This window comes from Meriones unguiculatus, chromosome 20 (genome assembly GCF_030254825.1).
Source record: "Meriones unguiculatus strain TT.TT164.6M chromosome 20, Bangor_MerUng_6.1, whole genome shotgun sequence".
NCBI lineage: Eukaryota > Metazoa > Chordata > Mammalia > Rodentia > Muridae > Meriones > Meriones unguiculatus.
This window is the reverse complement of record NC_083367.1, coordinates 13329268-13356949: the sequence shown is the minus strand read 5'-3', so window position 1 is coordinate 13356949 and position 27682 is coordinate 13329268. Positions and strand designations below refer to the sequence as shown.

Sequence of the window (27682 nt, the reverse complement as noted above, 5' to 3'; positions counted from 1 at the left end):
TGATCCCAGAAGCCTTGATTCTAACCTTAGCTCTGTGATCTCACTGGGCCTCCTTTTTACCTATACAATGAAGCAATGGCACACAACTCACAGAGGTGATGTGAAGATAACGTATTTTGTGGAAGTGATGCCATAATACCTGCCTTAAAATATAGATTGTTAGCTAACAAACTCATGTAAACCTGTGTGGTTGGGTGTGCCTATAATTGACATGAGAGAATTGTAAGTTTGAGTCCAACCTGGACTATGTAGCAAAAGCCTGTTTCAAAGACAATGAAGAGAGTGAGGAAGAGGGAGGCAGGAGGGAAAGGAAGACAGAGAGGGAGATCTGTAGAAGGTAAGTGTATAAGACAGCACAATACATTCCAACGTGGGCGCTCTAAGGGGCTGCATTGATATTTCCGTTTGGACGTCATTTTAAACATATTTTCAACACAGGGAGCATCACATGCTGATAAAGGACCAGTCTGAGGGTTTTAAAATCCTCCATAAAAATTCTAAAAGAAATATTCTGTTTCTCTGAAGTACTAACATAAAATTTAATATCTAAGAATAGATATAATTTATTTTTGTCAGAGCATTAAGGTTCAGAGCATCTAAAAGCTTCAGAATAATTAATTTAGGTTAGTTATTAAAAACAAAGTTAACATAGTTTTAAATATTCACTAATTTGTTATTTCAAAATCTCTAAAGCTTTTCTCAAAATTGATTACATGCTTTTGTTTTATACCGTTAAAATTTCCAACGGTTTCTTTATACTAATCAAATGGAAATTCAGTTTTTGCATACTATTGAAAAGGCATGAATCTCTTACATTGCTTAAGGTGTGTTTTTATACTCTCTTTAAGATGTATGTTTTAGTATGTATGTTATATTTTAACTTATGTATTGCAACTGTTCATTTTAATAAATTACAAAATCATTAGAATCCTTAAATAAATGATGCTTTAAGAAGGCACAGTGCAATGGTAGAATTTTTGCTTTATTTTTCCTATGTTAAAAGATAGAGCAGATAGAACAGAGATTGAGAAAATATCCAAACAATGCCTGGTCCAACCCAAGGCCCATCCCATGGGAAAAAGCCAACCCTGACACTATTAAGCATACTCTGCTAAGCCTAGCAGAGTTGTTTCCTGAGAGGCTCTACCTTGCAGCACTTCAAAACAGTACTGAGATTCATAGCCAAACACGGGGCAATGAATAGGGTATCTTGTTGAAAAGTGGGAGGCAAGAGAAAATGACCTGGAGATGACAGGAGCACCACAAGAAGACCAGTAGGGCCAACTAGCCACGGCCAAAAGGGGCTTGCTGAGACTGAAGCATCAACCAAGAACCATGCATGCCCTTACAAAGATGTAGCAGATGGGCAGCTTAGGCTTCATGTGGGTCCTCTAGTAAGGGAAATGGGGGTGTCTCTGACATGGACTCTGTTGCCAACTTTTTTGATCACTTCCCCTTGGTGGGACTTCCTTGCCAGACCACAGGGAAAGAGGATGCACTCAGTCCTGATGCAACTTGAAAAGCTGGGGTAGATGGAAAAGGGAGCTCTCCATTTCTGAGGAAGAGTTGAGGGGGGAAGCAGAAGGGAGGTTGGGACAGGGAGGCGAGGAATGATGGGGCTACCACAAAGATATAAAGTGAATAAATAATAAAATGTAAAATGATGAATATGTTAATCAAGTATACCACCATTTCCAAACAATTTTATAGGTTCTTTTGGGAGAAGAAGTTCATTTTTTAGCAATCTGCTTTTAAAATATGAGCCCTCCCCCAACCAATGCTTTGCCACTAAACTTTGATACAAGGCAGAATTCAAAGGACTTTTGTGTTTTTCATGATAATCTAGAATTTTTATTTGATTCCAGGTAATTTTAGACAATAGACATGATGAGCTGTTTTCTCTTGAATAAATAACAATTAAATTACATTAATGAAATAAAATATACTGTAGGCTTAATACATCATAAATATTACAGAAGAACTACTTTGCTATAGTAATTTAATGACTGGAGCTACACTTAATAACAATATTACCAGTACTTGTATACAAAATATTATACAGATTACTGACAAAGACATCACAGCAGTCTCAAGGATGCTACCAGTTCAACAAACACCTAACAGTAGAATACTCTTTAAGAGAAAAAGGAAGGATGCTCCATTTACAAAGACAATAAGCAGATATGTTTTTCACTTGAAACACTGGAAGTGAGAATCAAGATAATCTGGTATCTTGGTTTATATTATTACAAGAAAAGATTTCTTCTCTAGGGGACACTCCCTAGAGTTCAGTAAGTTCACACAAAGTGCTTTGTAAAGATACCACAGCAACTGAAACAAACTCTATTCGAAAATAACTGATCTGCAAACCACTGCTTCAACGCCTGACTTGTTTGTAAAACCTATATACATACATTCAGTCCAAATCAGCAGATAGAATGTTTTGTGTATATTACAACAGGTGTGTTAACATTTTATCAGAAGGCCAGTGCAAAGCAACTGTGAATGGCCTTTTAGGAGATTTTAAAATATACAAATATACAGTTAAGACTATGAGAAATCTAATTTTGTGCATGATGTTAGTGGTCTTGTTTATGGATATGGAATGACAGAAATGAATGAACTGAACAGTAACCAGAGACCTAGTTCTCACCTGGTAGTTGGGCCCATTTCCTGCAGAGCATGTTTAGGCAGCAAAAATTCCTTGGCATTTGATAGCAGTGGAACCTGACAGTATCAGGGTACTTGGGAGCCTTCTGGCTCAGGCGTATGTCTAAGATGCCCAGATCCACATTTCTTCTGCATAGAGTGAAACTATGTTTTACGATAGGGGCTCTTGGACGCAGCTTTCTTTGCTTAAATGACACTGTTAGTCCGGGACTTAGTCTTCATTTGGAAGAAGCCAAGCAGTTTGGGAACTGGCCCGCTTTTAAGATGAATAATGGCTGAAGAATGCACGTTCAGGACAAATGTCAGAGGAAAGTAGGTAACCCTGATGCCAGAGTGTGTAAGCGACTAAATTTAACCCCCTGACATGAATGAATCTAATTAAGGGGCTTGTTAATGAATGATACTAACGAATGTAATTCTAATGACTATACTCCCTAGGGAGAGAGTGTTGGTCACTATGGTTAGGAAATGATATAAGAAATGGTAAAGTGGGTCCAACTAATTTTAAGTCCTTTTAAATGAAGGTAGTATAATGTACACATGATAGTATTTCACAGATATTTCTTAGAGTATCAATAAGCACCAAGTTTAGTGCTATCAGCCCCATTGTCCCTTAGCTTATTAAATATGAGTTAGGTCTTGAGAGTTCAACACACTATAAAATCTATCACTAAAATGGCATTTACACAAATACAGTTCTAAAAGTGAATCTTGGATTGTTTTTTATGCCTATACCTAGAATTTCCTACCAGGTCTACGTAGCCGTGAGAAGAGGTGGTACGACCTGGTAGCTAGAGACATGTAGTCTGATATTTAGGTTGATGTAGGACAAGGCTGGCAATTCCTAGCCCCTAGCTATCAGTGCCCCTCCCTGTGGAAACACTGATTCACCAGAATCCCGAGTCCTTGACTGTGCACGGCGAAGGACAGCAGGAGACTCAGGTAAGTTCTGGATATATCCTCGCTTGGTCCTCAGGCCACACTGGTTGCAAGAAGGGGAACTGCCCTGTCAGGCTGGGAACCCCAAGCTCTAGAAATCACAGGTAGATGCTAGCTCTCCACCTCATGCTACACAGTCCTCAGGACTGGTGAGAACCTGGACAAGGAGAGATTATAAGTGGAACTTATCCAGAGTAAGTGGCTTCTTAAAAGCAATACCTCTCCTTCCTGGAAAAGGGCCCAGTTCTGAGCACCATGTCAGAGGAATCATCAGAAGCTAGCCACCCTCCCTCGTCTTATGCTTTGGCACGCTCTGATACCATCTAGTGGAAGCACCGCCTTTTCCTTAGCCCAAACTTAACCTAAACAAAGACAGGTACAGGCTGTCCCCAGTCTCCGCTCGTCACCCTCTGTAATGAAATGGTCTGGACCTGGTGGCTCTCATGAGGTGTGTGATGCTCCTTAACCTGAGATCACGCTGCCTACACACACCACTAAACCTTGTTACTGTTAGGAGCTTTGGAAGGTCTTAGAACCTTCTCCCTCTACTGACCTCCATTTCCATGACCTTGACCAACAGTAGGTGATTACCATCCCCACACTCTTATCTCCCTGGAAGAGTCCTCCAAATTTTTGCACCTTGCTGGACGCCGGCCTTATAAAACACCTAAAGGTTGTTAGAACACTTAATCTTAGGCGGCAACATTTTTCTGAATGGTCCTAATCAAAAATTTTATAGAAAAGGTTTCATGAAGAGATTTCAATTTTAGAAACTAAATTCGTGTGCAAGAGTGCAGCAAGTGGTACAAGCCACACTTGGTCAGTTTTCTCTTATATGAAATTGCTGTAACAGTTACAAGATAGAACACAAACACACATACACACACACAAACACAATCACACTCACGTGGTACAATTTTACTGAGCCAGACAATATTTCTTCTCAATTAAGGAGAAGATGACTGGGGTTTTGTTGTTGTTGTTGTTGTTGTTTTTTCTTTTTTGTTTTTGGCCATTCAGGCCTAAAAGCTACTTAAATCTGGAACATAAAAATGCAATACACTTCAAGTAAACAGCAACTGCACAGTGATAACAGGACACGAAGATTGACACATGCTGTCTTAAGAGGTCCAGTTATAGCTAACCACTGAAGAAAGTCAGAGATGTCAGCCTTAAAAAGTCAATATAGTTTCTCTTTTCCATCCTGAATATCATCCATTACCCAACTGAACAGCTGTGGTCCAGAAGATAATAAATGTCCTCATATGAAAATGCATTTCTAATACAGTTTAAGTGTCCATGAATTCTGATCAAGACTTTGGGTAGTCTTCAACTTCTTCTTGTTGTTTTAACAGAAAAATAAAGCTTTGTGGTTACTTCAATGTTAACTTTAGATACGGATATTGGAAGAAATACTAAAGTTTCTAAAACTGTATCACGGGCAGTAACACTACCAAAATAGGAGTTGCCCTGCTACATACCCACTGCTTTATGCCATTGCTCTTATGAGGCCACATTCTGGCTTTGCTAATCTAGACAAAAATGACGCATAGACACTGACACACAATTCACAGTACATAAAACATTTTACAAAGTGTCTCTACTTTCACACTATACCTATTGTAAAAATGTACTTGTTTTATACTATGGACAGACACATACCACATCATCATGAAAGTTGTGGTTGCAAAGGCATTACTTATTTCATGGTGTTTTTCGATGGATAGTTAGACTTCAGATTTTCGAAGCCAAGGTTTTCCCTTCCACTTCAGGGACTTTGAAGGACCATTGAGTAACTGAAGTAATAAGCTTTCTTCGCTGTAAACCCCTGGAGAATGGAGTTTAAGTACCTAAACTATTGAGATGTCAGCAAACTAAGTAAGCACAGTAATTGTCACTAGTTTACTAAACATGGTAAACTTAAAAAAATATAGTCGATGAGACAACAGACTTCTAAGTTTGGAAAGCAGAATCTCTGTGTGTGTGCAACCACAAAAGCAGCAGGCTCACAGAGCCTCGGCAGACGTATCTGTGGATACAGACATGGTCACCTTGGCGATCTTCACAGTGCTCTTGATGCAGCTTTCCGCGGCCCTGTGCATGCTGGCTGTGTTGTTGGCGTGCTTGTGCAGGCAGTCCGAGTCCCCCATGCTGTTATCCAGGGGCTGTGCGGTTCCCTCGCACGAAGGGAACATGCTGCGGAAAGCATGTCTCAGGTCCTTGCTCCTCAGAGCGTAGATGATGGGGTTCACGGTGGAGTTCAGCAGGCAGAGCATACTGCAGAAGGCAAACACCGTCTTGATAAGCTTATTCATCTTCCCAAAGACGTCGTAGACCATGATTGCCAGCAGGGGCCCCCAGCAGATGATCAGTACAACCAGGATGAGGACCAGGGTTTTAGCCAGCCTAATGTCCATGCGGGCTTGGTCGGGCCGGGTTACCTGCACCTTGCCATCTTCTGATGTGTGGATTATGATGCTCTTCTGGGTTCCACGTTGAATCATGCGGACTGCGTGGCTGTGAGCCTTCCAGAGGATGTACATGTATGCATACACAATGAACAGCAACAGCACGCTGGTGACTCCAATCCAGAACATCAGGTAGGTTTCATCAATGAGAGGGAAAATGTCCGAGCAAACAGATTGCAGCCTCTTGCAGTTCCAGCCCAGGAGAGGCAGCACAGCAATTACTATCGCAATGGTCCACATCAGGCAAAAGGCAACCACGGCCTTGGGCCTGGTGACGATCCTCTTATAGGCCAGGGGCCTGTGGATGGATATGTACCTGTCGATGGCTGTGAGGAACAGGCTGCCCACAGAGGCCGTGAAGGAGGCCGTAACGCCACCCAGTTTGAACAGAAACACGTTGGGGCTATCTTTACGGTGGAACACATGGAAGTCAACAAAGCTGTAGACAAAAATGACGCTTCCCAGGAGGTCGGCCACCGCCAGGCTGCCGATGAAGTGGTAGGAGGGCCTGCATCGGAGACTGCGGGAATGAAGAATGACGCACAGCACCAGCAGGTTCTCCAGAACCGTGAAGGTGCCCAGTGTGAGGGACAGCACAGCGATGGCCAGCTGCTGGCTGGGGTTCAGGATCATAAAGCACTCCATGTCCATAAAGTTCTCCCCACACTGGATGTTCTCCTCATTCTCCTTGTAGGACGAGAGAGACTTGTTGTAGAATTCTGTAATGTTTGTTGTGTCTACGGCTGGGACCAGCTGGGCATTGTCTCCGGCAGTCATCTTTTCTTGGAAGGGACTGCCCCTGAAGGAAGTTAGAGGGAATTTCTGTGGGAAGTATCCTAGTTTGGATGCCATGTCTCCCTTGATGTCTTCGTACTGAATGTCATTGGAGCCCACATACAGGAGGTCTGTGGTGATGGTGCGGAAGGTGGTGTCTGCAAGGCCATCTAGGATCGACTTCATAACCTCAGTCTTCGATTAGGCCAGACTCAAAGTGACTGAGAAAGAGGTGCTGGGAGGGAACCCTAATAGGAGGGAAAACAAACAAACAACAAAAAAGCTGAGAGGTAAGAAAATCAGGAGAGTAATAAACCGAACACTAGGCACCCCATATTGGCGTCACCTCTGAACACAGAGGTTCAGTCACTACAGTGAGTCAGTTCCGAGAAGAGTCCCCCCAACACACACAGAAATGTCAGGGGGTGGAATGCTACACATAAAACACCTTTTCTCATTTCTTCATGTCTTCAAACCAAAGTTAATGGACCCGTACAGTCAAATGTACCAAGTTCAATGATAAAAACTTCATGGTGCTCTTCACGGGAAGTGTTGGCCCCTAAGCACCTACTATCAAGTACATACCATCCATGATGATGTGGCTGGTGGTATAATCCCTGCCCCGTGAGATATTTGGAAAGACAGGTGAGGCTGAACAGGCAAGACAACCAAAGCACATGACAGTATAGACTCAAGTATTGAGCTGTCCTGTTTAATTGTATGGGGGGACATCTGTGACAACCCAAGATAGCTCCAGACCATGGTGCAAAGAAGCACTCCACCAGGCATGCTTCCTCACCCAGAAGAAGGGAGACTGGGATCACAGCATGGCTCATAAGAACTTATAAAAATGTTTGTGCCAATCAAGTAGGAAATGTGACAAACATTTGCACAGAGGCTTATGGAATTCCAAGGTTAACCCAAGGAAGGTGGTGATAATGAATGGGGCACTTCAGGAGATTGCCCCTCCGTGTGCTGACACAAAGGACAGGAGATAGCCCTCCCTGCTGGTGACCACTGCTTTCCAAGAAGACAGTGCTGGAAATGAGAATGGCTAGCATGATGCAGCCTTCAACTCTAAGCTAAGCAATTTGGTGTTATTTTCAGTATATATAGCAAGAGAACTAATCTCACCATTTGTAAGTGTTTAAAAGATGGTCATTTATCTCTTTGGTTTATAAAAACTGTTACAAATGCAGGCTGACACGTGTAACAATTAAATAACCATAAATTTTAATATTTTACTCATCAATTACCATTTGTTGCTTCTATTTGTGACACATCTGAGAAAGCTATTATCTTTTGAAAACATTTAAAATTCTAAGTCTTTCTGCTAAAATACAGATAGCCTGTCAAGACAGTTGACTTGTTAATATGCTGTGTCTATTCAATAAATGATAGAGCACCTCTGACATGCCCCTGTACTCAACTGGGTGCTTCACTGTATCAAGGCCATGTGGAGTCTGACAACTAGCTGGGGGTCAGCTATCTCAGCACCTACAGGCAGGGATGGCTGCCGAGCAGGTGACAGTGCTGGGCAGCATCCACCCTAGGCAGCAAAAGGGACGTGCCCAACAAGGGATGCATGTGCCTAGTGTTTGCATGGGTGTGGGAGGGGATGGGACACAGAGAAAAGGGCTTCTAAATTAATACCTCAACATCTGCTCTGATACTCTGCAGGGTAGAGCCTTTCAGAGACCCTCTGTGGTAGGCTTCTGTCCTGTTCCCTGTTTTCTCCCTTTTCTGATGCTCATCCTCTTTCCTTTCTGAATGGGGAACATCTTAACCAAAGTCCTCCTACTTGATTAGTTTCTTTAGGTGTACAGATTTTAGTACATTTATCCTATATTATATACCTAATATCCACTTATGAGTGAGTGTATACCCTGTGTGTCTTTCTGCTTCTGGGATATCTCACTCGGGATGATCTTTTCCAGTTCCCACCATTTGCCTGCAAATTTCACGATTTTCTTGTTTTTTATTGCTGAGTAATATTCCATTGTGTAGATGAACCACAATTTCTGGTGGAGACAGTAAGACCTGGAGAGGACAGGAACTTCATAAGGAGAGCAACAGAACCAAAGAATCTGGGCAGAGGGGTCTTTTCTGAGACTGATACTCCTACCAAGGACCATTCATGGAGATAACCTAGAACCCCTGCACAGATGTAGCCCATGGCAGTTTGGTGTCCAAGTGGGTTCCATAGTAATGGGAACAGGAACTGTCTCTGACGTGAACTGACTGGCCTGCTCTTTGATCACCTCCCCCTGAGGGAGAGCAGCCTTACCAGGCCACAGAGGAAGACACCCCAGGCACTCCTGATGAGACCTGATAGACTAGGATGAGAAGGAAGGGGAGGAGGACCTCCCCCATCAGTGAACTTGGGGAGAGACATGGGTGGAGAAGGGTAGGGAGGGTTGGGATGGGGAAGGGAGGAGGGAGGAAGCTACAAGAGGGGATACAAAGTGAATAAATTGTAATTAATAAAAATTTCAAAAAGAAGTAAAAATTAATACCTCAAGCTTCATACTTTTTTTCTAAAGCAAAAGTAATCTGGGGCATAAAGTGGTAGGTGTGGACTTTGCTGCTCGCCAAGTCCCAGCCTCACCCCTGCTTACCAGGATTAGAGCACAAACCTTGTGAGCAGCTCTGCTGGCCCCAGCCTTGATCATTGCAGAAAAAGACTGTGTGACTCTCCTTTCAACCTCTCTGCCCTAAAGACCAAGCACAGAGTCAACACACACTCCCCTTCGGGCTCGTACAATCCAGCTGAGTTCCCATCATTCTGACCCTCTCACCACCCGCTCCCCCTGAGTGCATTCCACCTTCTGTCAGCATGCTTCCTGGGTGAAGGCCAGTACAGAAACCTTCCCTCATCCCTCTTCTCTCTGGTCCTGCCTCTCTAGAGTTGTGCTCTGCCACATAGAGTTTGCTTCCACAAATGCCAACCCACTTGCTCCATGCTGTGATTCCCACTGCCCCTAATTCTCTTCTGCCTGATGGAGACCCCTACCCTCACCACTTTGTTGCTCCTATGCCATTTAGCCCATCGCTTCCCATGCTCAGGTGACGCTCTATTCTTGGGGTTCTCAGAATAATGAAACAGTTGTACCGCAGCATTTACCCGATCTGCTTCTCGCTCCCCAGTTCCTGAAGAAGTTCAGTGAGGACCTCGTTGGGGACATTACCTGTCTAAGCATTTAATCTGCAGCACAATGCATAGCATGCAGAAAGAGGCTTAAAATGGAGTTGTCTGACTGATTTTGTTTTCTTCAAATAGAGTCAGAGCAGCTCATTTCTACCTAAAATAAGTGAAGGGATGTCACATAGGAAACACACACGTGTACAGGGATCAAGGTTTCTCACCCAATAAGTCAATACACATGTGTCCAAAATAGAGATCTATTTGGGTGGGAGTTATCAGTATTCTAAAACAGGCATTCTGCATAGAGCCCTTGGTCTACATTCCTGAACTGTGCCATAAGCAGCTGTGCCTAGAAAAACAAGGTGGCCAGTGTTAGTGAGAGCCTCAGTCCTCAGTGACCGGTGAGCTGAAGGGCTGGCTTGCCCACTCCCTCTGGTCAGGCCGGCAATGCAGCTGCTCCTGTGACACTATGGCAGCACTATCAAGCAGAAGGCCCAGAGCCTCCATGGGTCACTCTGCCCATCACTCGGGGCAATGGGCTTTCTTCCTTTATGTGGGCAGTCTGCACACTATCCCTGGACTGTCAAGGCACAAGGTCCACATCAGAGTTAGGTACTGCCTGGCCAGAAGCAGAAGTTGTAAAGCACAAAGCACAGAGCAATACTGAATCCAGTTAGTCAGCTAAGTCCAACACACTCTGGGCTGTGGCCCAGGGGCAAAGGGCAGCTGCTGCAGCTGTAGGCAGGAAGGATACAGAGATGAGGCCAAAGCCCCGGATCCAAGCTTGGTGCCCAATCCTCCTTAATCCCTCTACCAAAAGAATATCTCTCCCGAATTTCCAGCCTTGGCCTGGTTGCAAGTAACTATCGGTGTTCCTTAAGTTCTATCTGTCAACCATATCTTTTCTCACATAATTATTTCTTCAGTGACAATGCCATCTGTATCCGACCTAATGGATCAACTCTGTTTACATATGAAAACCTTTATCCACGATTAAAGGGATATCGTGGCACTTCCTCAAATCAGTGCTTACTCCTCAATGGTGGAAGGGGACTCAGAAGCCTTTAAATACACAAACATACTGGAACACCTTTCTACTGCCTCCTCTGTCAGACTGCTCACATCCAAGTCTTTTGTAGGCTAGAGGGACCTTCCTAGACTGGGGCCAGTGCTACTTCTATGCCAGCAGGCTTCACAAACTGCCCTACTGGACTCTTCTGTCATCAGCCACTGGACATCATTTAAGCACAGGTTTACATATCCACTGTCAGAACCAGAATGCAATTTCCAAATGGACTGCTGTTCTTCACAGCCACCATTCGTTCTGAGGAGCAGGGAACTGGGATCCCTGGGAAATGCTCACCTAGACCTAGTAAGACGACAATGCAATTTCATTACCAGAGATATTTTTTTATTCACTTTGTAGCCCAGCTGTAACCCCCTCCCTCACCCCCTCCCATTCTCACCCTCCTTCCCTGTTCTCCCATGACCCTCCCCAAGTCCACTGTTAGAAGAGGTCCCCCTCCCCTTCCGTCTGACCTTAGTCTATCAGGTCTCATCAGGACTGGCTGCATTGTCTTCCTCTGTGGCCTGGTATGGCTGCTTTCACCTCAGAGGGAGGTGATCAAAGAGCTAGCCACTGAATTCATGTCAGAGACATGTCCCTGTACCCCTTACTAAGGTACCCGCTTGAGACTGAGCTGCCATGGGCTACATCTGTGCAGAGGTTCTAGGTTATCTCCATGAATGGTCCTTGGTTGGAGTATCAGTCTCAGAAAAGACCCCTGGGCCCAGATTTCTTGGTTCTGTTGGTCTCCTTCTGGAGCTCCTGTCCCTCAAGGTCTTTCTATCTTCCCTTTCTTTCATAAGATTCCGTGCACTATGCCCAAAGTTTGGCTATGAGTCTCAGCATCTGCTTTAATACCCTGCTGGGCAGAGTCTTTCAGAAGCCCTCTGTGGTAGGCTCCTGTCCTGTTCCCTGTTTTAGGGATTTAGTACTTATTTCCTTGTCTCAGAATTGAAGAAAAGAAAGGTAGCTCAGCAACTATTTGGCTGAGCAGCCTAGTCTCAAGCATCCTACAGTCCCATGCTTCAGGCATCTCCTTTCTGGCAGCTAGTCCTTCACACTTCCCTGTTAGAGGCTAACTTTGAAAGTTTTCAAATTATAAGTGATGTTTATTTAGATTTACAAATTCACACAGTACAACAAGATATACTGCGAAACCCTTCTCACAGGTATCTTAGATATGCATTCTTTCAGAGCAAAAGAGTTTTCTGGAGCTAGTCCACACACATTCAGGTGCAAGTGCACGTGTGTGTGTGTGTGTGTGTGTGTGTGTGTGTGTGTGTGCACATGAACCTGTGGGTGTGCGTATGTATGTATGCTTACCACCTCTGTACTTCTTTAGAAAATGTTTGCATTTACTGTATGGCTTTCCATTTAGAAGTACACACCAAAGGCAGTTCCATGCTAGATCAATGCATCCCTCATTCTCCAGCTGCCCTACTGGTCTGGTAGTCGGCTGTGACCAGCCTCCTACTGATGATAGGCTTGGGGCTTTACTGTCTTTTGTTACCACAAATAATGCTGCAATGAATTAGTGCTAATCACTTTATTTTTCACATTGCTAATGCCATTGTGAGTAATCTTTCTAGTCATCTTAACTCTTAGCTTGGACTTACTGTGACACCACCTCCTTCTTGGCCTCTGTAATCAGGTGTACCTCTTAAGTGTCACTAATCTTCCCCCTCTCAATTTAAGCATACAGAAAGCTTATTATGGACAGGAGGGCTCTTTGAGCCTTTTACATGTATCAACTTGTTTTATTCCTACAATGGCTTATGAGGTAATTTTTGCATGAAAGGCACAGAGAAGGTAAATAACATACCATTAACTCACCTAGTAGGTGGTAGAGCTGGGTTGAGCCTGGAGTGTGGACCTCATTTGAAGCACTAGAAGTAACCAGTAGCTGCTCCCTGGACAGCCTGGGCCCAGAGTTCCTGATACTCTCTCTGAGCTCTGTTTCCCTCAGTTTCCCTTCTGATCCTGATCAGCAAAGCCCTATTCTATGGAGTGAAAGCTGCTATGGGAACTGGCAGACCAGGGAGGATGTCAGGCCACATCTACTCAAGCAGCTGATGGTTGTAAGCCTAGCGTTTCAGCTACAAGCTAGAGATAACAATGACGCCTAAATCACAGAACTGTTAGGAAAAGTAACTCAAAATAAATCCTGCTTAGACCTGACACAAAAGTCAGTCTTCAATAAGCATTACTGCCATCGCTGTTCATAACTACTGGTGACTCACCACCGTATAGTACATACTAACTGCATTTCAAGACTATATAATATGTACTAATTACTACATTACATACTAATTATATTTCAAGAAAATGCATTATCTTAATTCACTTGCAGGCTGCTTACTTAGTTGTATCCTTGTATCAGAATGTAAGCATGGGCAGAGAGAGCATATACGCTGAAGAGGAGCCTTAGCGACATGTCAACTGTATTTGATACTTGAGGAAGTTTACCTACATTCCATCAGCAAACTAACTCAATGACATTCAGGATCTTATTTCTTACCTGACTCCCCAAGCAAAAAGGAGACCATTGGATATTTAGTCAATAATTCAGAACACAAATGGAAATCCTTGTTTAAGGACTTCAGGATCTCCGCTGTAACATTATGTCTATTTTAAGATTTAGATAGTAACTAAATTAAAGGTATTTTGCATCGTATATTCAAACCTTATCTATCCTTTAAAATGTAAAAGAAGTCATTACAACAGTTATTAATAATTCCTAATAAATCACTATTTCCTATCCCATACCCTCCAGTAAATCTTCCTACTGGCATGGGCCCAACGGTTGAAAATGTAGCCACAGAATTAAGATTCTTCAAGGGTGGACAATGGATCAGAACTCAAAAATGTCCTGCAATCCACTGTGTTTATGATCACCATACAAGGCCACAATGCCTTTGGTAATGCAGCCACTGTCATTTTGACAACAGTATGTTAAATCTAAGACACAGACAGGTGGTTATGAGCTGTCCAGTATAAGCCAGAGAAGAGTTTAAAATAAATGGGCTTTGCAAATTTGAGGATGTCAGAACACTGCTGTCCACAGGCTAGTGCAGAAACTAATGAGAAGCAGTGTTTCCTGCATCTCTAAAAGTCTTTCCTTTATTTCTACATTTGGATTATTGCAGTAATTTCCACCTTATCACTTTCACATGGAGAGTTTTCTTTGAGAGTTCATTAGTAATATAACTTAGGCTTTGGGGGGTGAAGCTGCCATTAATTTTGTTTTTGTTTGCTAATAGGAAAATCATAATTGGAAATTCTAACAGGATGTGTAGATGTGCCTATTAAAGAAGCAGTTGGGGCTTATTACAGTTATAGTGAAAGAACAATTGAATGGCAGCTAAAATTTCCTAACAACTTAACATAGAAATCATGCTTTCATAGTAACAATAATGTTTAAACGTACGGAATCTATTATTTTAGGAAAACCTCCTTCAATTCCTAGGTTAGTACCATCTGCTCTTGTTCCCTCTCTTTGTGAATACACCTGCATCTCTACTCCCTCTTCCTCCAGAAAAAAAAAAAGCACATTATCAACAAACTGACTATGCTATCAGTGAAGTAATTCTATGAGGATGGTAATAGCAAGGAGTCTTTTTTAAATGTTTATCCATATCCTTAATTCTATAGCCACTGAACATTTAAAACACCCCTGTCTAAGGCTGGCTGTGGGGACTCACACTTGGAATCCTGGTGCTTGGGTGGATGAAACAGGTGTATAGTGAATCCAACCTAAGCTTCCACAGCAGAACCCTGTCACTAAATTAAAACAGCAAAATTTCCAAACAATAGGAAAAACTAACTGTGCTTCTGATCTGTACTCTGAGAAGTTACTCTGAGGACCTATTTGGGTTTTGCTGTTGTTTGTTTCTTTTAAGAGGGGTTTTATAGTGATTTAGGTGTCCACCACTGCTGCATCTGGGTTAAAACTCTTGTAATTCGGACCTCAGTAGGATCTCTGGGATGAAAGGTAATAGGCTGGTATTTTCTTGTTGCAGGCTGTATGTCCGTGGATACAGAAAAGCTCTAAAAGCATCAGAATAGAGGGTGCACCAGACATGTTATAGATTATGCTGGCACACTAAAAATCCCTGCTACTCATAAGTTTATAAATGCTTAAATGAGACAGACACAAGCTCATAATGTCTGAACTGACAGGATCCAGAACAAACGTGGGACTTCAAGGCCCTTGATTAACCCGACTGTTTCCCTATTTCCATGTTCAATTTCTCTGCTTGGGTGGCCTGGTCAAAGTGTCACAGGAAGGGTTCAAAAAGGATGGAGGTCACAGGGGATATTTGCTATTTTTTCATTCACTTCTTGGAATAAGTCTGATTTCTACTGATTTGCTTAAGGAAAATAAGTCCCTTGATAATCTATTTCCCTGAAGTTAGCCGACAAAAACTTTGGTTGGCTACTATGATGTCTAAGTCATGTCCTCAGACAGAGCAGCAACATAAGCCAATGAATGATGGTTTGAGCCCAGCTGAGCAGGCAGCAAGTCTCTCCTAAGCCTCACCGATGACTCACGACGGCTTGGAACGATGAAACTGGTTTGGACATCTTTTCCATCATCTTCTACAGCTAAGTAAATAAAGAATTGACTTAATTATCCTGATAATTCAGGCAAAATAGATAATATTTCTTCCTGTATTAATGTCAGTTCTTTTCCTGTATACGTATAAAAATTCCATTATACTGCTAATGTTTGACTGGGCACCAAAGCTTCGGTTTTTGTTTTTTTTTTCTTGTTGTTGTTGTATATTTTGTAAAAGAACAAATGAAGTTATTAAACACATCATTTTCTCTGGTTTATTCTTTACTCTCAAAGGTATTCGGTGTTTTCTTTTTTCTTAAAAAAATTCATCAAATTAGTATGAACTAGTGGCATTAAGACACTAACAAGGCTATATTTTCTTGAAAACCTAATGTGAAATATGCCCTATTATTTAACACTTAAGGGCTTGTTAAAGTTTAATTGCAGAGCTCAAGAAAATGATGCCTTGAAATTACATAGGCGTAAGCACTGGGAGGTGACAGTGTTACAAGAAAAGCTCTCCGCAAGGTCGGACGAGTAATACAGAAAAACGACTTGTTGACCCCATGTACCATTTAATTCTGCTCTGTGGCGTAGATGTTTGCTCCTACTAAGCGCTTTGACCTTTTCTGTGAGAGAGATATTTTCCACAGTCTTTAAAGAGTGTGGTTATGGAGGTGGCCTTCTCTTAGCAAAGAATTTGCAGTTCTTCATTCAGTATAAGCTACATAGGTTGTCTTTAGCTTGTACATGAAGCTTTCTCATTAAAAGTAGAAAGCAATGTATTATTTTAGACCAGAAAATATGTACAACCCAGTTAATGGGCTCTTATCCTTACAGTTCATTATCAAGGTCTTCACAACAATGGTTGAAAATACCCTGCATGGTGTCAATTGTGTAACATAGCTTTCAGTTTTCCTTCCTTTCATCTACAGATTTAGGGGTGTTTTAACTTTGAATCCATGAGCATATAAATTAAGCCTAAAGAAAAGCCAAATGTGTTCTTTGGCTTCAAATCTTAGATTCGAATGAATAAATGTATATTAAAGATAATTTGAATTTCCCTAAATTCTCTCCTAAGAATAATTTGAATGACAAATTATTTTTCTTTAGTAATTATGTTGCACAAATAGTATTATAATCACTACTCTGTATAAGGACAATTGAGGCTCAGAAAGGCAAAAGCCGGGCCTAAAGCTCCAACAGCAACTGTTTGGGAGAAGGTAATGCGGAACTTCAACTCATATCTGCACAACTCAGAGTCTCTGCTCTTCACTTTGCAGTCCAGGAAACATGTAAATGCTTATTTTTATTTTTATTTTTTAGTGAAATAGAAAAGTGGGTTGTGCAAAAGACATCCTAAGCAGTACATGACAAAGGTTAATCAGCAAACAATTAAGATCTGAAAGGAGAGACAATCCGAGGACAGTGGAAAGGTTGCCCCCACTACCTGCAGAGCACCCTGCCCACGGTCTTCAAAGACAGGCACAACAAGCAACCACATGCTACAATTCCTGTCTCTGGAGCAACACCTTGGTTGAAATGACTGTCAGCAAATAAATGAAATCTAAGTCATCTTTGTCACTGCTGTTTTTAATTAGGTATGATGGGATTTGTGTGTGTGTGTGTGTGTGTTGTTTGTGCCTCATTAATGAACTTACAAGGGTTGCTGATGGTAATGACACCTTTCTACACCACGACTGAGATATGAAGAGGCCTTCCTGTCTGACACCTTTTTCACACCGTCTCACTTTAGAACAAGACCTGATGGCTGCTGGTAAATAAAAGCTTGAAGCAGCCACTCCCTACACAGAGAAGTGCAGTGGACTTCTCTTAACCACAGAGGAAATCCCTCAAATTCTGAGCTGAATCAACACCAAGAAATTATGTAAACTTTATGCTCCAGCAAAATGAATGATTTTGAGTCTCTTAGCATGTGTCAGTATCAACTGTGTGACTGCAGAAGGTGGCTGGTGGGTGCTCTATGCCTTCACAAGGCTCATTCAGCACATTTCTAACAGGCATGTCCTCTATGCTGAATACAGACACATACTCAAAGCCAGCAACATTTTCTACAATACATTACTCTGAAATGTTGCGCACTTGTGTAATAGCTATGGGTTGGATAGAGAAATCAGAGAATATGATACTTTATCCCAGCCCATCCCTCAGCTAAAGCCTATGTATGTCCCTACCCCCTCCCACAGTTAAAATCATGGCCGATGAGTTATAAAGAGTGTGAGCTGTGCCTTGGAAACTTCTGCCAAAAGGAACTATGAGCAATGCTGAGCCATCTTGCAGCAGCCTCTCCCTTCAGGACCTCAGCCTGGCTCTGTACCTGGTCCAGAGCAGGCTAGTCAATGGATACTACTGTGCTTTGGCAACACTACAAACCTAACTCAACAGAATGGCTTTCAAAATCGAACAATTGCCCTCAGCATAAAGCCAACTCGTCATTAGAAGATTGTTGATCTTGGTCTCATACAAATGTCCCCCTAAAAAGGTTTAAAATGTCAAAATGACAATCAGAATCTCTCAGAATCAGACTTAAGTTGTAGAGTATGGTATGCAGAAGTCAAAGGCAATGACTGGGTAAACACGTTTCACTCTGATTCTTGTTCACTGTGAGGTAAGACAAACTATAACAATTGACCATGTGACAGAGCTCCTTGTAATATACACAGCTTTGAATGGATCCTAATACATTCTTCTGATACACATTTAAAGACATGTAAACCTGCTCCTAGAGTAGACCTTTTCCTAAGCAAAAGCTAAGTACTGGTCTTTCCCAAATGGCCTGTCAAAAGAAGTTATGTGAAAACTCACTAGATAGAGAGGCTTTTCTCAGCCCTTGGGAATCAATTTGCTATTCCATTCACTGGACACAGTTCTTGCTTTGGCTGAGCAACTTCTGCTACAATATTTCATGGATTTACAGCTGAATTAATTAAAATATAAGAATAAAATATGCCATGCAGGTTAAAATTGGTTATTAGTGCTGCCTACAAAAGTGAAATTTCTAATTACTTTTCTGAGGTAGAGACACTGAGAAAATTCAATATATTAATAAAAAATTAATTGTGAATATTTGGAATTTTGCCTCAAGAAAGTAATTAAGAATTTGTAAATAAAAGTTCTACTGAAAATACATATGTTTATGCTAAGAGATACTGAAAATAAAATGGGAGGTCTCAGGAGCTCAACATCAATCTAATAACAAACTAATTTCTATTTTATGAAATATTTAGCTTTCTATTTTGGAAACACAAAATCATCAACACAGATCATAACTAATTCTGAGATGAAAATTAATGGAAACTTTTATTATCAGGACTGATATGAAATATTTCACGAGAAGGAAATATTAGTTCATATAATCATATTTATTGAGAACAAAAATAACTTCTAAACAATTCAATTCCCTTGCTATTATTCTCTCATTGTAATAATTTTAAATGAATTGAATTGCCATTTAAGTTCAGGATTTCCTTTCACATTATTTTAGAAACTAAGAACTTAAGTATTGGCTACTTTACTTGAACTGATCAGAAATTTTTCAGTGTTTACTCACACCATAAGCTATAAGCCAAAGTGTACCTTCAAGACGCCAGTGATTACCCATGCGAAGACGTGGAAGTGCTGGGTTTCGGGGGCAATGCAAACACGGAACATGAAGATGTGACTTCGAAGCAAACTGGATGAAAGTGTGTGACTTTTATGCCACTGGGCATACTCAAGCTCAAACTCATTCTGGGGTTTGTGCGACACAACTACAAAATTCTGAACTGAGAGGGAATTGATAATGTTTGGAAAGAAAGATACCCAGATTTAAAAAAGCTGATAGGACAGGGGCGAATGAGCAGGGAGCTCAGCCAGTGCACACCTTAAGGATGGTCTGAGAGGCATGTAGAGATCTCCACCCAAGACACGCTTGGTCCCTAGGCCAGGGGGTGTTCTCCCAACCCACAGCCGGGCAGCCTCTGGGAACTAATGAATGCAAATCCCCAGTTTGGATCTACGGAGCTAGAAACATTAGACTTGGGCACATCTGGGCTGTTAACAAGGCCTCCGGGAAATATTTCTGAAATTTCAGAACCACTGGTTTAAAGTTATGAAACCCATGAAAAAGACCAAATGCAGCAGCAGTAGGGGGGGTCAGCCTTTAAGAAGCCTGGAGGTGAAGTGAAAAGACAGCTTCTGAAAGTGCAGGTTTTGAGAGCATGAGAGCTGAGAGAACCTGCGCACAAGGTAAAATAGCACCCTACGGCAAGGACCGAGGCCAGGGTGCTCCTGTCCGGCTGGCACATGGAAGCACCGGTAGCCTGGAGATGAGAGTAAGGGAGCCTCTCAAGGTTCTGACTACAGTTCAGGACTCCTCTAGAGTTTTTCTGGAAACTTCCTGTCACATATTTTGTACAGTACAGGAAAGTGACTTCAAGATGTAATACATATGGACCCAGTAGACAAACATAAACTAAGAAACCTTTATCATTTTCTTTCTCATTCTATTTACAAGCCTTATGGTCAGCCTTACAGGACCGCTACACAGAAACCTTTAATGGCTGAGCGCAGAAGAATTTTTAGAAAGTCAAAGAAATTAACACCTCAGCTTGTTTTCTTATGTGGGAAACACTTGTTTCTGTTCTTTACTCCCAAACCATAAGGTAATGTAGCCCAGGAAATGGCCACGGGGACTTGCAGGGGCAGAAGCGCACTGAACAGTGTTGCCGCTTGTGTCTGACGGCAGTACAGTCTACAGCTCCTATCTTTTTAAGTACCTAGGAGCAATGAGCTCGCATAAACATATCCAAAAATAGTCAAACGTATAAACCCTGAGCAACCATTTCCCAATTATTACAACGAAAATGAACCCCAGATTACCTGATTACCATCCCTCTTAGCTTTATGGAAGTTAAATGTTACTTCTACATGTAGCTGCATGTTTCCAAAGCCAGATTCCCACAGAAGTAGGAGTACAGAATTCTTTGAAATTTTTTCATTTCACTTATGAGTTAAACCTCCTTCCTCGCTTGCCTTTCTATTTATCCATTTGTACTTGCTCAACACTTGTGCAAAAGGTAAAAAAAATATACAAATTCTGGCTAGTGACATGGAGATATAAATTGAAATTTTAACCAGCCAAAATAGTCACACAGTATTCAATTGAGTGGCTCCTACAAGAATAGATAAATTTAATTTTAAAGAAAGCTGAATGAAAAGCTAATATAAACGCAAAAGCATACCATCTCAGTTTTTAGAATGTTGATTCACTTTCTATAGAAATAGGAATTGTAAAATTACCAAGTACAAATGTCCAAAAAGGCAAAGATTTATTTAAGACATAATTTTTAACGTTTTTTTAAAACATACTAGGATTTATCAGCAGTTTGAATGCAACACTCCTTCCAACCCAATTATCACATTGATCACAATTTCCTTGTGTTAAAAGATTGGCTCAAAATAGCAGATAAAGAAATGGTTAAGAGTAGAGAGGGACCTCCCATTGAGCATAAACTCTGAAAACCAGATATCCTAATTGCGTTGTATTTTAATTATATTTAAATATACGTATACAGTTTGTGAGAGCATTTGTCAGTATATTAAACCACCACAACAGATTGCCTGGCACAGCTCTGAAGGATGCCTCTGCTTTTCTTTAAAAAGCAATAGCATGGAATTTGTTAGAGGAAAAAAAATAGATATTACATTATCAAACATAGGAAATTATACTGCACTTTCTCTCCTAAAGTTAAAAAATATTGATTTAAATGCTACTTAGAGTTGATAAAAAGTAGTAAGGAATCAAGTCAAAAGTACCAAATCTATTCAGCTTTCATAACTATGGGCAGCTAAGAATGCACGCAAGAGCAGGAACATGATGTTAAATAAGATACTATGCTGTTGAGGGGGAAAGTGTCATTTGAGTTAGAAAAGAGAAAGTTAAAATCATTGTCTTCCCCTCCAAAAATCGCAGAACCTATTTTATGAAATTTACTGAAAAATACAAAATACAATGCAGGTAGTACAGGTAGCACAATGAGATTAAAAAACAAAAACAAAAAACAAAAACAAAAACAAAAACAAAAATAAACAAAACGCTTGTCTGAAAAACAAGAGCATCTAAAGAGTTCCAATTCAAAAATAAATGACAGCAAGACAAAGAAAGCAACACTTCAATGTATTGTTAAAGAAAAAGTGTAAAACTTTCTTCCTGTGAGTCCAGAACAGAACCCAGGTCATTGCCAGGACAAAGGTCAGGCCTATTTGCTCATGTTTGGGGAACAAACAGTTCTCCCCTCCCCCTAAGGGGAAACAAAACCTTACAGACTCAACTACTATAGTCCTCAAGAATTTCATAGTCCACTAAGTTATGACAGTAAGTTTGTCATGATATTGTTCAACTCTTATCTCTGTGGAGAAGTCCTCAAACAGAGACAGCATCAGTGACAGTGAGATCAAGTACATTTGTACACACAACTAGCTGTCCTAGAGAAAATCCTGGAGTGGAATGTATACCCTGCCAGGATACCCTGTCTGGGGAAGAAAAATAACATAGGAAAGCTTTTAGTAGATATTTGCATCTTCAAATTACAGGTAATCACATTGATTCGTTCAAGGAATGGCTTTGACCTAATGTTACCCATCTATTGTAAATACACCTATTATCCTTCTGGCAAGCCCAAGGAAAACATTCATGTAATATTAAGCAATTGAATAGTAGTGAGAGGTGATGGGCACTATTAAAGTTAACCCTCCTCTTCCTCTCTCACATATTTCCTACGGTTTTAACATTATTGTGATAACATGACATTGTTTAATATATGAGGCAAATGGGGCTATTTTAACATGCATTCTGTGATTTTTTTTCTCCTGCCAATCGGTATAGTTCTAATATCCAAAACTATAACTTAATCATGACTGGCAGGAAGCTGTCTTAAACCCATCGGTGTTTATGATAAAAATTGTAATCGAATCTGATGCTCATCCTAGGGTATTTACAAGACTCTTAGAACAACAAGACTGGAGAGCTCTCCCTCTCTTGGAAAACAAAACAGCCTTGTTCTGATTCAGTGTTAATACTTCCTTTCCCTTGGAGTCTTCTGGGTCCATCTGCACAGTTGCTTTGAACTTGGACACTTTCCCAAGATTGCAGTATTCATTTAAAATCAGAACAGTATTCACAAATATCTAAAAGGCAGTGTACCTAAAATGTCTTTTTATCTCTAATACACATCCATTAAAAAAACTTTGTTCATGCATATATATACACATTCAGTTTTGAAAATGATGCAGCATAGAGTTGGAGAGCATTGATGTTCTGGATGGCATTTACCATTTCTTTCAGTCCAGGGAATCTGAAGTGAACTTTATGAGACGAATCTTATCTAACCTAAGAACATACAGCTAAGTGAATTAAATAGTTATTAAAGAATTAGCAATTCAGTGGCGAAGTGTTGCAGTCCCAACCCACACAAAACAGAATCTGCACAGTTATAACATAAAGTTAACATTTTTATAAGAACAAGAATGGCAAAGAAGATTTGGAGGAGAGGGTACAAAATACAGAATTCAAACATAGGTGATGTTTCTATTCCTTCTTTTTCTTTTCATTGTCTACCAGCCAGTAAGAGAATAATAAGCAGAACTGCATGTCAGAAAATACAGGTGTGCATAGCTTTCCAAAAAGTATGTAGTCCAGGTTTCTGGTTTAAAAAATACAGAATTATAAATAAGTTAAACCCAAAGGCTGGTTTCACCCTATCAGCTCAGTCAGAAATGATGACTACCAAAACAGGATAGACATGTCTTCACCTGGGAAGACCCAACATCCTTTAAAACACTGGAAAGCCAAGTCTAAACTGTGTTCCTTATGCAACTAAACTAACATAATTACCCCCCAAGAATAATAGGCAGCACCCTCAAGAAGAGACTCCATCTCACTAAATTCAAGAAGCTATGACCAAATTGCTCTTGACTAATTATGTGTTATTAGGCATATCTAAATTCAATTTGCTACTTTTTTCCCTTGCAAATTTTTGAATAGCTAGTTATGGGAAATTGTTTATTAGGCCAACTCTTTTCTGGGGAGAAGCATTTGGTAAGTGTCATGAACTCTAAACTGCTAGTATAAGCTCTATTTCATAATACTGTCTTCCTATATAGCAAATCCAAGTCAAATTTCAAAGACCAACCCACAAGACAACCAAGGAGCCCATCTAAATATCCTGGTGGTTAATGTTAATTCTAAGTCAAAGCAAAGGAGAATGCCATGGATTGTTTTGAAGAGTTGCACAGGCTTTGCTTTCGTAATTAATAAGCTGACACAGCATACTAAACACTTATCAACACAATCAATGGGGCTGTTTCCTTCCTTGGGAAAAGAAAAAGCGATTCATGGAGTTTTCCTTCGGAATTGTCTGTAATATATAATATGTCACAAATATCGTGGTTCTTTTGGAGAGTTTCATTCCCAGCAGTTTCATCTGGGTAACATTTAACAATTTCACTATTTTAACATTTTGAAATGCCAAAAAGAACACACTGATCCTGTAGCTAGGCTTATTAGAGAAGAGCAGGCTCACAGGCAAGACAGAAAGGAGCACAGTCCTCTGGGAGAGGGGGAGCAGATAAAAAGCAGAAAACACTAGAGAGCAAACAAAGCCAAGCCCGCTCCACCATGAGATCTGATTTTCACCAGAATTACAAACTTTGCACACAATTCACTAACCTCTCCTATGGCTTAATTAAGGTTCTAGTCACAACATCCATTCTGTGCACAGCCACCGATGCCACTAAAATTTGTGGGCAGAGTTGTCTTCTGATGAGCGTGCAAGCATAGTCATCTGGAAAGGCCAGAAGTGTGTATTTCCACCGTGTGGCTTAATCGCACCCTCATGTAGGATCAGGAACACAATGGGATCTCCCCCCGTCAGACATGTGACACACATACTTACCTCAGCCGTGGGTGTTCCTTGCTTGTAATGGGAGACAATCTTTTGAAGCAATAAGAGATCCTGATCACAGTAAGTTCGCCTAATGACCTAAAATGATTAGTTTTCTTTAATACACCATATCAACATGGAGCCTCCTTCCCAGCTACAGCAACTGCTAGTTGTGCCTACAGACAGCAGCCTGCGCTGTTTGTGCTGCTTAGCATTCGAGAGGTGCAAGGATTCTGTTCCCGTGTGGATGTAATCAGAAAATTATTTTTTTCTCAGTTAAGTAACTATTCATGGCCTTTCATTTTGATAAAATTGCTCAGAACGGAGTTAGGGAAGGGGGTGATACGGGGGGGGGGGAAGGGGGAAGCAGAGAAAAATCGATCAGTAGATCTATCTCCCTTTCAAATTGTCAAAAGCTGGGATTAGAAGAGCAGCACTTTAAATCAGACAGTCCTGTGGGAACCTGGAAGGTCGGTCGCTCCTAGTTTCTCAATTTTCTGCCAAACAGTCTGATGTCTGAGGACCCCACAGATAATCAGTGCCCGGTGAGCCTCCTCTGAGCCCGTGTATCCCCGCATTGTTCAAAGACATTAACTCAGTAATAAAAATGAGAAGTTATGAGATCCAGAGAGATATCTTTCAACATCTTTAAAACAGGTAAATCTGCTCTAATCCCTGGATTAAATGCTAGGCGGTTTAAAATGCCAAGAAATAAACAAAAGCAGGAATAGCTAATAGCTCCTATTTGGAAGAAAATTAAAAAGATAGGAAATAGAATGTTTCATAAACAGGTTATTAAATCTTTCTCATCTCGTTAAAACCTTTGAGAGATAAATCATGTACTACAATTAGAAACATGCATGTTGCTTTAAACTTTGAAATGAACAAACAACAGTTTTTCACATCTATCATAGCAAACATTTGCATTCAGGAGATGCTCCATGTATGACTTGTCAGCCTTACCGAGAAACGTCTTTTTAAAATGTCAACTTTATCACCTGGTGCCGGCTCTTAGTTTCATGTTCCTAGAACATTCAATTACAGGTATTAATGCTATGCATATTGGTTTTTTCTTAAAGAGAAATGGCTACTGTAGCTATTATTCTGCATCATAAGTTCGTTCTTTGACATAGGTTTCTCTACATGACATTTCATATTTCAGTTGAGTCGTTTTCTAGATTTGATGCAGAGACACGTATTCCTCTGCAAGACTCAGTCTCTGATACGGTTAAAAGACATCAAGCATCAACTCAAGCGCCTGTTTCTCAAACATGCACAGTTACACATTTTCTACAAACAGATTATCAGTGTATGCAGATCTAGGTGCACATTCAGTAACTGTAGATGGTAGAATCCTCCAGAAGTAGCTCAGACTGCGGTTAGCAAGATGGGACTACACAGCTCAGTAAACACCACCGACGCGCGGTTTGCTCTCCTGGAACACGGAGCACGAACTCCGGGCAGGACACCTGGGACCACTGGCTAGTATCAAGGGGCCGGGAGGCGGAAAAGCTATTCCCAAACGCCACTGTGCCGGGTCTTACCCTTCGCATCCCCCGGTCCACGGGCCAGAAGCTCCCTCGGCACCTGTCGCCCAGCCAAGGGGCTGGCTCACTGCTACAAGGAAATTTGCCCCCCGACTCTACGAGATCTCCGCAGGCAGCCCAGGCTCCCGCCTGAGCCAGGGGAAGGCTCTGGCGCCAGGGGAGCCCGAAGGAGGCAGAGGCGGAAAAGAAGTGGAAAAGGTAGAGGCAGGGAGAGAGCGGGAGAGGCGGCGCGGGGCGCGGCGGGCGGGGTGGAGCGGGGCGTGCCTGTGGCGGCCGGTCACTAAGTCAGTCGGTCTGCGCGCCCGCGTCCCCGGCCTCTAGCTCCCGCGCGCCACGGCCGCCCGGACTGACGCCCCCGGGCTCCGGCAGGCCCGGGTTGCTCCCCAGCTCTCCGTGGCGTCCCGCTGGCCGCGCTGGCCGGCCTGGGGCAGCCCGCCTGGGCCAGCCCGAGCGCCCGTCGCCGCGCCCTGCTCGCGGTCCCTGCCTCTCCCTCCGCTCGCGCGCTGTCTCTGGCTCGCTCTCGCTCCAGTCCCATTTATGAAGCGTGGTCCCATCACGTGTTAATGAGCCTTTGTCCTGCCCTGGCAGCGGCGGCAGCAGAGACTCCGCCAAGGGATCTGCGCGGGGAGGGACCAGCGCGCGGCGCCCGAGGCTCCAAACTTTGCTGCGCGGTCCCCGCCGCGGCTGTGGCCCGGGGGCCGGAGAGGCCCGGCCCTCCCGCTCGGCACCCACGGTGCCATCGTCACCGTCTGCCACCGCCTCGTGCCGAGGACCCCGCCGCCTGACCCCGCTCTGCTTCCCGGCGCCCTCCCACCCTGGTGGGGCCAAAGGGGACGCGTGCCTCGCCGCCCGCGACCTCGGGGCCGTTCATCACGCGCTCTGCTCAGCGCCGGCACCTGCGGGAGGTCAGGCGCCGGGCGGCCGGGCCGGGAAGCGAGGCTGCGGCAGGCCGGGTGTGGTCTCGGCCCGACCCTCCCCTACGCGCCGCCCCTGCGCCCTGAGCTACCTGGCCGCGGCCGCCGGCCCTCCGCCCTCGGGGCGCACGGCGTCGCCCCGGCGCCTCCCGCGCGGGCCCGCACGACCGCTCTGGCCGCCCGGTCCCCAGCCGCGGCTGCACGCGCTGGGCTCCCGGAGCCGCCGGGGCGCCCCCTCCCCAGCCCCGGCGCTCCCCGCACCTCCTGCTCTCGGGGAGACGCCGCCGCGGCGGGCGGGGGCTCTTCTGGGCAGGGCGCCTGGGGACCGGCGGTGCGCCCGGCCGCCGCCGCACGAATTAGGGGACATGCTCTTTAATTGGTTCCACTATCCGTCGCCGTCTGCCTCCTGTGTGCAGGGATCAAACCTTAATTGGTCTTTACATTTATCACGGCGAATTGCAACCCTATACACGAGCGTCAGCCCGCAGCTTCAGCCAACAGGGCCATTCTCCGCCCGGTCCTCGGGCCGGGGTGGTTGTGGCTAATGCTGAATCTCTCCCGGAGTTGGGTCCACTCGACCCGCAGTGTTTGCACCTGAAGGAGCCACGTGGTGTCCAGGGGCTCCAGGGGCCCCTACCTTAGGCACGACCTTCAGTTCT

The 27682-nt window shown here is 42.9% G+C and overlaps 1 protein-coding gene across 10 annotated transcripts; it reads right to left on the bottom strand.

Annotated features, from left to right (window-relative positions):
* Positions 1–1821: 1821 nt before the first annotated feature.
* Cnr1 (cannabinoid receptor 1) lies at positions 1822–27682 on the bottom strand. Of its 10 annotated transcripts, XM_060373487.1 has the most exons (5): positions 26107–26236; positions 25526–25587; positions 24575–24661; positions 9488–9565; positions 1822–7099 (listed from the first exon to the last, which is right to left on the bottom strand). In XM_060373487.1, the coding sequence occupies exon 5, from the start codon at positions 7035–7037 to the stop codon at positions 5616–5618; it is 1422 nt and encodes a 473-aa protein (XP_060229470.1). In that variant the 5' UTR covers positions 7038–7099; positions 9488–9565; positions 24575–24661; positions 25526–25587; positions 26107–26236; the 3' UTR covers positions 1822–5615. The 10 variants fall into 10 exon arrangements, with proteins under 10 accessions (XP_060229470.1, XP_060229469.1, XP_021490539.1 ...); XM_060373486.1 differs by lacking the exon at positions 9488–9565; XM_021634864.2 differs by lacking the exon at positions 25526–25587 and having other exon boundaries at positions 26107–26228.

Bases quoted from the DNA above. Each gene is read 5' to 3' on its own strand.
- Cnr1 (XM_060373491.1), bottom strand. From the start codon at position 7,037: ATGAAGTCGATCCTAGATGGCCTTGCAGACACCACCTTCCGCACCATC.